Source organism: Oncorhynchus nerka, linkage group LG26 (assembly GCF_034236695.1).
Source record: "Oncorhynchus nerka isolate Pitt River linkage group LG26, Oner_Uvic_2.0, whole genome shotgun sequence".
In the NCBI taxonomy this organism is placed as follows: Eukaryota; Metazoa; Chordata; class Actinopteri; order Salmoniformes; family Salmonidae; genus Oncorhynchus; species Oncorhynchus nerka.
The window spans coordinates 24002524-24013860 of NC_088421.1; the positions used below are offsets into that span (position 1 = coordinate 24002524).

At 41.0% G+C, this 11337-nt stretch overlaps 2 protein-coding genes across 2 annotated transcripts; one reads left to right on the forward strand and one right to left on the reverse strand.

The window, feature by feature from the left end:
* Positions 1–240: 240 nt before the first annotated feature.
* On the reverse strand, positions 241–5353 carry crb3a (crumbs homolog 3a). Its single transcript, XM_029625759.2, is given in 5 exon segments — positions 241–1649; positions 1764–1807; positions 3912–3937; positions 3939–4138; positions 4972–5353. Coding segments are annotated over 4 exon segments (351 nt in total). The 5' UTR covers positions 4010–4138; positions 4972–5353; the 3' UTR covers positions 241–1439.
* Positions 5354–7093: 1740 nt separating this feature from the next.
* LOC115104340 (histone chaperone asf1b-B) lies at positions 7094–10512 on the forward strand. Its single transcript, XM_029625762.2, has 4 exons — positions 7094–7621; positions 8437–8552; positions 8981–9157; positions 9654–10512. The coding sequence occupies exons 1-4, from the start codon at positions 7513–7515 to the stop codon at positions 9843–9845; spliced, it is 594 nt and encodes a 197-aa protein (XP_029481622.1). The 5' UTR covers positions 7094–7512; the 3' UTR covers positions 9846–10512.
* Positions 10513–11337: the final 825 nt, after the last annotated feature.

The following is an 11337-nucleotide window of genomic DNA, read 5'->3' on the forward strand; positions in this document are numbered from 1 at the left end:
AGTAAGGTCTGCATGCTGAGCAAGTGCGTTATTTCTCATATACTTCACACTCACCATTTTAGGGATGTCTGATACATGATGTCAGCTTATACGATGCTCTGTCTTCTGCTTTTGCCCTCTCGTTAATTCCTCATAGAAGTCTGGTTGTGTTTTCACAAGAGAGAGAGAGAAGCAAGTCTTCACATCATCTGATCAAAGTCCAGCACTGATTATGCAAAGAAAATCTACTGAGGTGGGCAATTCTAAAAATGACTATTGGTTTTATTTAAAATGTAGGCTACAAAAGATAAATATGTCATGACATTGTGTAACAACTCTACATGATGAGAATTGAATCCCATCATAGGCTTTTCAAAATACAAACAGCGTACTGGTAAGAACACACATAGAAGATATGATCTAATGTAGTATCACATTTCAGCCAATGTTAAATTAATGTAACAATTCTAAAATACTACAATACAATTATTCAAATGTAAACAATCATTCATTTTGTGCTTAAATATGATTAATAATGACATAATTATTTGTTCTGCACACAGTATCCGCAAACAGAATATCCCACTGGGAGAAATGTTTTCCAGATAATATTATCTTTCAGTGTCATTATCTGTAAAGCTGTATACAGGACTGATACAGGACTGATTCAGTAGTGAGACATGTATTGAGGTAAGTAATCAGTGTAAAAATCTAGACAATGAAATGCTTTTCTGACAATCAATAGTGGTTAAACAAATATTATTGCACACTATACATTTAAGTAATCTATAAGGAATTTATACAAACATTTACATTACATTCCAATATAATTTTTACATGTATCATGGTAGCACAGGTAACAGCAGTCTGCTTACGATTATAGCAGTTAAGACTGTATCCAGTCTTTTTGTAGCTGTTGAGAGAGCCAAATTGCCTAGACAGAGGACTGAAATACTCAGACTGAAATGTATTTACCAAAGACGAGTATGAGCAGGGACTGAATACTGGTCCTCTTCCATCTAGTGCAGGTGATGGTTTGTTTCCTCTTCCAGTATGACCATTTGAATGATTTTGTACATGTGTATCCCATTCAAATATGCCAGTGCTATTAAATAACACACCATAGAGAAAGCAGTCAGAGCCCCATGAACCTTAGTTCTAGTTGTTCTAGTTACAGGCTGTGGTATTTGCTGTAGCTATCCCAACGTCTGTGTCCAGGTCCTGTACTAGCACTAGTCCATGTGCTTGCAGTACATACAGTACACAGTGCCTGGGCCCTCCTCTTCCAGGGCTAGGTGCTGTGTACCTCTCATCTCATCCTGTGTCTGTCAACATTGTGTCATGACCCTCTAATATCTAGGTAATTATCAGCTCTTTAGGTGGAGCTTCTACAGTCATCAGGATTTAGATGTTGCTTGGATGTACAGGACAGGTGTTGAGAGACTTCTGAGAGACTAGGCTCAGATGAGTCTCTCCTCCTTGGGCAGTTTGAGTGCGTCTGGTGTCTCAACACTGCTGGCCCCCGTCTGCTCCTCAGCACTGGGCCGGTACGTCCCCTCCATCTGCCTCTTCTTCCTCACCACGCAGAAAAGCCACACTAGCACAGCAGATGCTATGGCCAGCAGCCCCAGTATAACAGTCGGGGCCACAATAGCTGCAATGTTGGGTCCCTAGATGCAGAACAACACAGGGGTAGTAGTCATTCTCAGAAATAAAGCTCTGGATACTTCTGGTTTAAGTTCCTCTAACAAAAACAGAGATTAAGATAGCAGCTGTTTACTCACTGGGGCAGTTGTGTTAGAGGGTAGACTATTAGTTGTGTTGTCCCCTGTAGAAAACATTCAAGATTACCACTCAGGTCATTGTAATAGTTTGCTACAAGAATACAAATAGACCCTCTCTTTGATCAATGTAGCATAACATACTAGGATTGAAAATGTGGAAAAACAGGTCATTTTAAAATGACACACTGTATACCAAGTGCAGGTAATAGAAATGACACATGTGGTGCTCTGAGGCAACAACCTACATGTCCACACATGACCACATACCAGAACAACATGCAAATGTAAAAGCATGTATATGAGTATTGTTTGTATTATTTTTTAGTTGTATTGTTTGTATATCGTTGTATTTTAAATTTGTGACTGTTTCTGTGTTTTGTTACATTTCATGTTTTGTGTTTTTTGTGGACCCCAGGAAGAGTAGCTGCAGCTTCTGCAAAAGCTAATGGGGATCATAATAAACAAATGAGCAAACGTTTTAACACATCAAGTTACTTAAATACAGTTAAGAGTAATTTAATTACAGCCTAGGGGGAGAGGGAAACAAAACAGAAAGGTGGAAGTTGATGTCATTATTAGATTGATAGATTGACAACATAATAGCCTATTGCAATGCGATGGGATCACTGAGTTCCTCAAGTCCAGTGCTTTTTTCAGGCACTTTCTGTCGCGACTCCCGCCGAAATTGGCTCCCCTGCCTGTTCGGGCGGTGCTCGGAGGTCTTCGTCACCGGCCTACTAGCCGCCACCGATCCCTTATTCCCTTTTCTATTAGTTTAGTCTTATGAGTTGCACCTGTTCCTATTTGTGTTTTCTTGATTTGCTTTCCTATTTAAGCTTGTGTAGCCCGCCGTTGTTTGTGCGGGATTGTATTACATTCACGTCTCGGTTCGGAGGCGTTATTGTGCTCCGGACCGTTGCTAACCTGTGTTTTGGGTTGGTCTGTGGTTTCCGCCCTGTGTTTTGAGCATGATCATTTTGTGCCGGATTAAAGTGCAATTTTCCGTGAACCGTCTGCTCTCTGCACCTGATTCCTACCTTCCCCTCCTAGTCAGCCGTGACACTTTCTCCATGACAAGCCATGTGATTACTCTGTGACATCCCGCACAGTAACTACTTGAATGTAGGAGAGGGGGAGGAGAGGACTTGGAATGCGGCCTTTGCCCGTGGTCAGTGAAGCTCAGCCCCTGAACAGTTTTACTAGTTGAAGTATCCGGAAAAGCACTATTATATTTTGGTTACCATGTCAGTGCGGTGTCAAAGTGATTATTGACTATTAATTCACAGTAGATGTCTTGCTTAGAAAACTTCAACGCCCATTTAGGGATGTCAAACTAAGTTAATGATTGGCTAATGCAAATAGTGAAATAGTAAACTCCCCCAGGGGCAAAAGTACACCTTGATAACTAAAAACAAGTGTAGGTTGTTTGGGGGAGGGGCACAACTTTTGCTCAAAATGAGACACAGGAAAACTTCCTGTAGCAGTGACAGCCTGATACGTTTATTGTAGCAAACTAACTACAGTTAACATTACAGCTTGGAGGTGTCTGCATTGGAGTGCAGCCATTGTTCAGTGTTGTCCCATTACCAGAAAATCAGAAGAGCACTCAGAACGGCCACTAAGGGCTGCTTTATCTATTGTTTCTTGCTGGGTAATATACAGCTATAATGCATTGTGAAAACGTTCTATAAGCACATACAACCCTCTTATAACGTCTTGCTATCATCTGATAATGATCCTGACTAACAGTTCAGTGGACTGACAAATAGCAGTGTAAAATATAACATAGAAGGGCTTATACGTACTTTATAACAAGTAATAAATCATTACAAATACAAGCAGAGAAATCACATGTCCGCATTAAGAAAAGTGGATGTACCAGAGCTTTTCATACCAATGGTTCCTACCCAAAGCTCTCACGCATTACGAAATATTTGTACAACCTGTTGGCAAGTTACTACATGCTTTAGTTTTAATTGAGAAATGGCTAGAATTGTGTGCAACTTGCTTTTGTGTTTTTGTGCATATTTTTCCAAGCAGTCGTACAGTAGATTGTTTGTCTGTGGTCAGAGACAATCCAGTGTGGTGGTGATGGGGTTATTTCACAAGAAGGATGGGGGGGGTTGTAGAGGTGGTGGCATGACTCACCCACAACCCAGGAAGGATTACTCCCAAACCAGGAGTAGGACACTCCCAGCCAGGAGACCAGGCCAGGCCGCGATGTCTGGGAGCAGTGCCATCTCCATTCAAACCAATGGGTTCTAAAGAGGGTAGACCATCAGCAAGGGCACGCCTGCCTGACATCAGCAAGGGGCCATTTTATCAGGAGTAGTGCTCAGCAGACAAGCACACCGGTGTCAGTCTCCAGGGCCGCTCTAGAGAGATGAAGGTGATGGTGTTAAAGAACAAAAGAACCGTTCATAGGAGCCACACTGAGCCCGAGTCTCTATTGAAACCCCAATGTTATTGAGTCTGGTTCATAATGTGACATAAAATGTAAGAAAAGATGAAATCATAACAGATTTCTATATTTCATTCTGCATAGAATCATTGTAAGTCCCAGGAAAACATTTATCCCATACCATGACAATACAATGAACATAATGAATCAAGTTATTATAAACATTTCAGACTGTCAGAAACTGTCCAACCGGAAATTGATAGGGCTGCAGGTAGTCTAGGGGTTAAGAGTGTTGTGCCAGTAACTGAAAGGTCGCTGGTTAGAATCTCTGAGCCGACTAGATAAAAAAATATGACGATGTTCCATTGAGCAAGGCACTTAACCCTAATGGCTCCTGGAAGTCGCTCTGGATAAGAGCATCTGCTAAATGACTCAAATGTACATTTGACCATAGAGGCAAAATTACAATTGTGATTAATTCAGCACCATGTCAAAACGTGAACAATTGCACCTGTTCAGGGAGGTGGGGAGGGAGTGAGGGAGGGCATTGAGATAACAAATGACAATTCATAAATCATATTCTTAGTAAATGTTGTGAAAGTAGCATCCTATCGAAATAAAAGTAAAGCCTTATTAAAGTATTGTAAAGTATAGGATTTATAGTGCCCCATAATTCATTTCCAATACTTCCAAGCCATTTTATGTAAAGAGAAACTGCACTCCTGCTCCACAACAAATTAGTCGATCTAATAATACAAGAAGTATATAATTTTTTATAGACAGACCTGTACATATCATTATACACACCTTTTCACCGAAAAATGTTGATATCTGTTTTAGGCAACCGGGATCAATCCAACTCCTTGCGAAAAAAACGTCTCGCTTCCGCCGCCTCACCTAAACGAGTGAGTTGGTGAACCGAAACTGGATCATATGTCAGGACGTGTTTATGATTAAACCTCTCCCAACAACGTCTGAAAAATAATCTGTAAACTAAATCAGATCGCAAAGCCGTTTTACTGGCTGAATGGGTTTATTTTGATATATATCATATTAGACTACCTGTATAGATTTAACTATGTAAAACAGTTTTTTAAATTCCCTCTTCACGTCGCCCCTATGGTCACATGGTTCACTTCAGTCTCATGTTACAGTACCTGAGCCTAGTATCAACCTGTGGCACAGGAGACAGATACCCTTTGTATGATGAGGCACCAGACTGACTAGTGGACAAAATCCACCTGCTCAATGGAGCCTACTTCCTCCCATTGCTCTGCTCTCTCACTCATTATGGATCCTTTACTATTAGAGTTCTATGGGACCCTTTCTCAAGTTCACACTGTTCTATTGATGTATGTCTGAAGCCTTGAAAGTGTTCATCTACCTTTTTTTCCATCTGCAAAAGAAAGATAAAAGGCTGTGGAATATGTTCAGGCCCAATGACTAAACACTGAACATTTTGAGAAACTTTGGGCTGCATTTTTAAAGTCCTATATTTTAAGGGACACATGTTTCATGTGAGTGCATGGTGAGAATTTGTTTTCCGTTTAGGACCTCTAGTGGAGAGCAATTATATTTTTCTAGCTGACCCTATCCTCAAAGCAAGATAAAAAGAAACCATGAAATACCACAAGCACAGCTAATCATGGTCCCTTAATTCTTGCCTAATCGCAGTTTCATCTAGGCCTATGCCATAATGTGACTGAAGACTGGCATGGAAAACACAATCTGATCAATGTATGATTCTATTTCCATGTTTGTATTTGGTGTGGTTGATTGTCAACCCATAACCACCCCAATATTGTATGTTATGTAGGCCTACATTCTGCAGTCTGCAAAAAGCACTGATTAGTCACATCATTATGTGTGCAGAAAGTATCCCTGCCACATAGGTCCTTCGGTTAATGGTCTCCCATGTATCGACACACACAACATAAACTTGAAGTATGCATCATCAATTGCTAGAGCCCTACACATATACACAAATCCACTGAAACACACACAAATGTGGTGTAGACATTACGGGACCAAAAATGAAATAGTCTTGGGACTTTCCTCTTCACTCCAGACTGGAATGTAGACATGTTTCCATCTAAAAGAGTGGCTGAATTTGGTACACTGGTTGTGTTTGTTTGCTTTGGCCAAAGCAGTGGGGTAGCACTGCTTTGGTGTCGGGGGGCTAGGGTCAGTTTGTTATCTCTGGAGTACTTCTCCTGTCTTATCCGGTGTCCTGTGTGAATTTAAGTATGCTCTCTCTAATTCTCTCTTTCTCTTTCTCGGAGGACCTGAGCCCTAGGACCTGGCATGATGACTCCTTGAATGTCCCCAGTCCACCTGGCCATGCTGCTATGGAACCCTGACCTGTTCACCGGACGTACTACCTGTCCCAGACCTGCTTTTTTCAACTCTCTAGAGACAGCAGGAGCGGTAGAGATACTCTTAATGATCGGCTATGAAAAGCCAACTGACATTTACTCCTGAGGTGCTGACTTGCTGCACCATCGACAACTACTGTGATTATTATAATTTGACCATGCTGGTCATTTATGAACATTTGAACATCTTGGCCATGTTCTATTATAATCTCCACCCGGCACAGCCAGAAGAGGACTGGCCACCCCGTATAGCCTGGTTCCTCTCTAGGTTTCTTCCTAGGTTTTGGCCTTTCTGGGGAGTTTTTCCTAGCCACCATACAGCACTTTGAGATATCAGCTGATGTAAGAAGGGCTATATAAATACATTTGATTTTGGGTACATGGGGGAGTAGGGTCGTGTCAATTGAATTTCTACCTGAAACGTTTTGTAAGTGCACGCGTCTTGTAGCGTTGTTCGAGCACTACGTACTTGTTGCTTGCCAATCCTAGCTTTACTGTTGTTCTACCCAGCGAATCATCGTTTAGAACAGAAAAACCACCCGCCCCATTTCCTTCCGACATTTTGGTGGCTTTGTGAAATTTACTGGCGGGTGGTTTTTGAAATAGTTGTTTTGAACAAAACTAGTCAGAGGAATATTCCAGATAACAGTAAATACTAAAAAATTAATGGCACTTTCTTTAAAAAATACAATTTCTGTTGAAATGATTGGCTCATATAGCAGGCTATCATAACAATAAGATATCTACCTAGTCATTTCAAAATCACACTAAAGCGTAGCTGTCAACCTGCAAAATCAGATGCATTTTTAAATGCAAAAAACGAATTTCTTCAGTGAAATATATATCTTTGTGTACGCTGCGTGAGAACATTGCTTGCTATTTGCTACATTGTTGAGGCCTGAAACCTTCCCCGGGAAAATTTGCTAGCCACTCTCAGCCAGAGTGTCTGTCACTCGCAGCAGGAGCCGCAATAATGGCGAAGGTTCAAGTACTAAATGTCGCTGTCCTCGATAACCCGAGTCGATTCGGAAACCCATTTCAATTCGAAATAACATTTGAGTGCATGGAAGACCTGCCAGAAGGTAAGTGTTGTGCTCACCTGTCGAATAATTACTTTGTTTATTCTCATCTAACGATTTATGGCTAGCTTGCTAACGTTAGCTCGCTAGCTAAATCTCAAGACGACGCGGGTCTAGTTTGCTAAATCTGACGATTTGGGGCTAGTTTGCTAACGTTACCTCGCTAGCTAAATTGTCCGTTTGAACATTAAGTAGCTAGCCTAGTTGACAATCTCGCTAGTTAGTTAGCTCTGAGATTATCAACTAGGCTAGCTACTTCATGTTCAAACTGGCAATTTAGTTAGCGAGCTAACGTTAGCAAACTTGCCATAAATCGTCAGATGAGAATTAACAAAGTAATTATTCGACATGTGGCAAACAATGGTTAATTAATCACTTATGTCTACTGAACAAAGAGGTGTCTCGTTTTAAAAAAAAGTGTATATAATATCACAAAGTACAATGCGATTTATATATATGTAAATCGCATTGTACCTTGTGATATTGCTTAACTACACGATGGCGTTAGTTAGTTGGCTACTTTGCCTATAGCTGGCTAGTTTAGCCAGAATGGTGTCCAACTTTTGTTTGTATTTTGTTGGCTGCGGCGGGGAATTCTGACGGAGGTAACTAACGTTAACTTTTAGAACATGCATTGACATGTCCACTTGCCTTTCGCGTTATCTACTCAAACAATCAAATAAATTCACAGGTGTCATTGATAACATCATTCTGACCAGAGCAGTCTTCACAGTCCAGCAATTTCCTTGCTTTCTCCAAATTTCGAACCGAGTTTGTGGGTCCGGAAGACAGTGATTTGATACTTTTTTGTGTTTCAGATCTTGAGTGGAAGATCATATATGTGGGTTCAGCAGAGAGTGAAGAGTATGACCAGACCCTTGACTCTGTTTTGGTTGGCCCAGTACCAGCCGGGAGGCACATGTTTGTGTTCCAGGTGAGTTAATTTTTTTTATAGATGGCAGTAACTAACAATGTTATTACAGCAGTAGTCTGGCTGCAGCTTTCCTTGCCCCTCTTTATTTCTCTCTCTCCCAGTGGGCCTGCTCTGACTTGGGGCCAAAGCCAGGCCACTGGTACTTTTAAGATACATTTACATAACAATGGCCAACTGTGAACATGGGTTAACACCTTCACAAAGCAATGGATTTGATGATGCAGAGGTTGTTGATTCTGTCCTTAGTGACAGCGCTAGCGATGGAAACCTTTCCCAAACAATAACACTGAGCTTATAACATAATCACTAGCGACACACTGGTGCTGTATTGGAGAAATCAGATATAGAAACTACACCCTCCCCCTTTACCCCTCTCTTCTCCTGCCATCCTCCTTGCACCTCATCTACTGTATGTTATTCTTCAACAGGCGGATGCCCCAAACACGGGTCTGATTCCAGAAAGTGATGCTGTTGGCGTAACTGTGGCGCTAATCACCTGTACATACCGCGGACAGGAGTTCATTCGTATCGGGTACTACGTCAACAACGAGTACACCGACCCAGAGCTGCGGGAAAACCCACCCATAAAACCTGACTATGGACAGGTAAAGGAGGAAACGCAATGGGTGTGCTTAACTGTGTTTCCTTCCAGGAAGATGTTCAAGTTTTATTAGTCGTATGTATAGGATACATAAGGTATACACTGTCCAACGAAATGCTTACTTGCACTTTACTTGTTCTCTCCCGTCTGCCCTTGTTCACTACCATTCACAGATCTGACAGGACTATTACATTAATATTGAGTAAACTAGGTGGAGCTATTGCTTACACCTACCAATTTCTATCAGATCTATGAAGGCAATGAATGATGGCAGAGGAGAGGGGACAACTTTTTGGAACAAAATTAAACCTTTGCGTTGTGGAAGGGCGAAATATCCATTAATACATTGGTCTTAAAGTGCAAACTCCACTCACTCATCAGGGGCACGTGTGCCACAGTACTGCTCAGGCTTTAGTATAATGTAAAAATGGAACATGTCTTCTGGCAAATATAAGTACATCTACTGAATAATTTCCCTCTTGATGCTGTTTGTTTTCCAGCTCCAGAGAAATATTTTGGCTTCAAACCCACGTGTAACAAGATTCCATATCAACTGGGAAGGGTGTGCAGAAAGGATGGAAGACTCAGAGAATGTGGATCCTGCCCCCAACTCTATGCTGCCCCCATCTTGCCTCCCGGGCAAGGCCCCACCCATAGGGTTGCTACCTGACAACTCTATGGACTGCTTGTAGAGGGAAAAATACATATACACATAATCTTCGATCAACCCAAGCACTATAAGCAGAAGAATGGACATGGACATTCTGACTTGGATGTACAGCCAGCTTTGCCTTACAGCTGCCCTTATTTCCCAGAAACTGTCAACAACACACTCCCACCTTGGACTACAGTGTCTTGCAACCAAGACAATCTTTCTGGAGTAATCTTTATTATCTATTGGAAGTTTTTCACTTTCATGTCTATAACATGGTGAAAAAAGTTGTAAAACTAATTCATCCCTTCATTTTTAATACTATCAACAGGGCAACAGCTGAAGTATCCCAAGTTTCCATAGATGGTTAGCAGCTAATTGGCAGAAATACTGATTCACACCAACTAGTCAGCTGTTAATTATGTGATGTAAATACCAACAGAGGATTATGACACTAGTGAAGCAAAATGGAGGAAGAAATGACTCAAGTTGCAGGAAGGAAAATAATGGTGGTATTTGTTTTGTACTTTCTGAGCCATTGTTTCAGTGGTAATGGTCCTTATAGCATTTGAGTTACACTTTCCTTGTTGGTGTTTTGGGAGACTTTTGGATGGGTGGGGGGGGGGGGGGTGGTGCTAATAATGGTATGTACATATGTTTATTTTCCTGTGTGCCATTTTGTTTTTGAAATAAATATCTTTTTGTTATGTGATGTGTGATTGTCCCTGACAAGCTTTGAGACTTAATGAAAATGACAGATGTTGGAACTCTAGGAGAATCACCTTTTTTCAACTTTGAAAATAATGAGTGGGTCTTCCTCGACTTTTTGTTACATTCATAAATATCTGTAGTGCACATGTTGAAATTGGTAGCCTGGCTTGCTTGTTGCCATACAATTTGAATTACAGCTGTGTTCAAGACAAAATTGTGAAAATGTTAACATTCAAATCTCCCCTTTTCACTGAATCATGTTTTCTTGTCATTGACTTCAGAGTTCATTGAATGTAATTGTAATCCTTTAGTGAACGGTTGGCTGAAAAAACATGCATGTATGGACGTTTGCAATTATGATCAGCTATGAAATGTATGGCTGTCATTTTCTGCATAGGAGAAAATGGCAAAAGTGGTATGTGAATGTGGGCTGTCTGGCGGTAAAATCTGATATCTAGGACGATTCATGCAATATGAAATATAACTAAATGACACTGGTTTCCTTACCAGTCATACTAACATTTACATTTTGTCCAATTGAGCTGTTTTAAGATGCATGTAATTCGCTCTGGATAAAAGCGTCGAACTGCTAAATTACTCGATATAAATGTACATTTACCGATATAACTTGGAATGTATCAAGTGGTTTACTCCGAGATAATCCATATTTATTTTAGATATTCTGAAAATGTAGTCTCCGCGTGCGTTAAATTCTAACCAACTTTCTAAAAATAGCCCGTTTTGACGTCACACAACCAATCACGGATTAGTCGGGCGGGAGGGGTCGGTATAGGGCCAGTTTGCTACAGGCCTTGCATTTC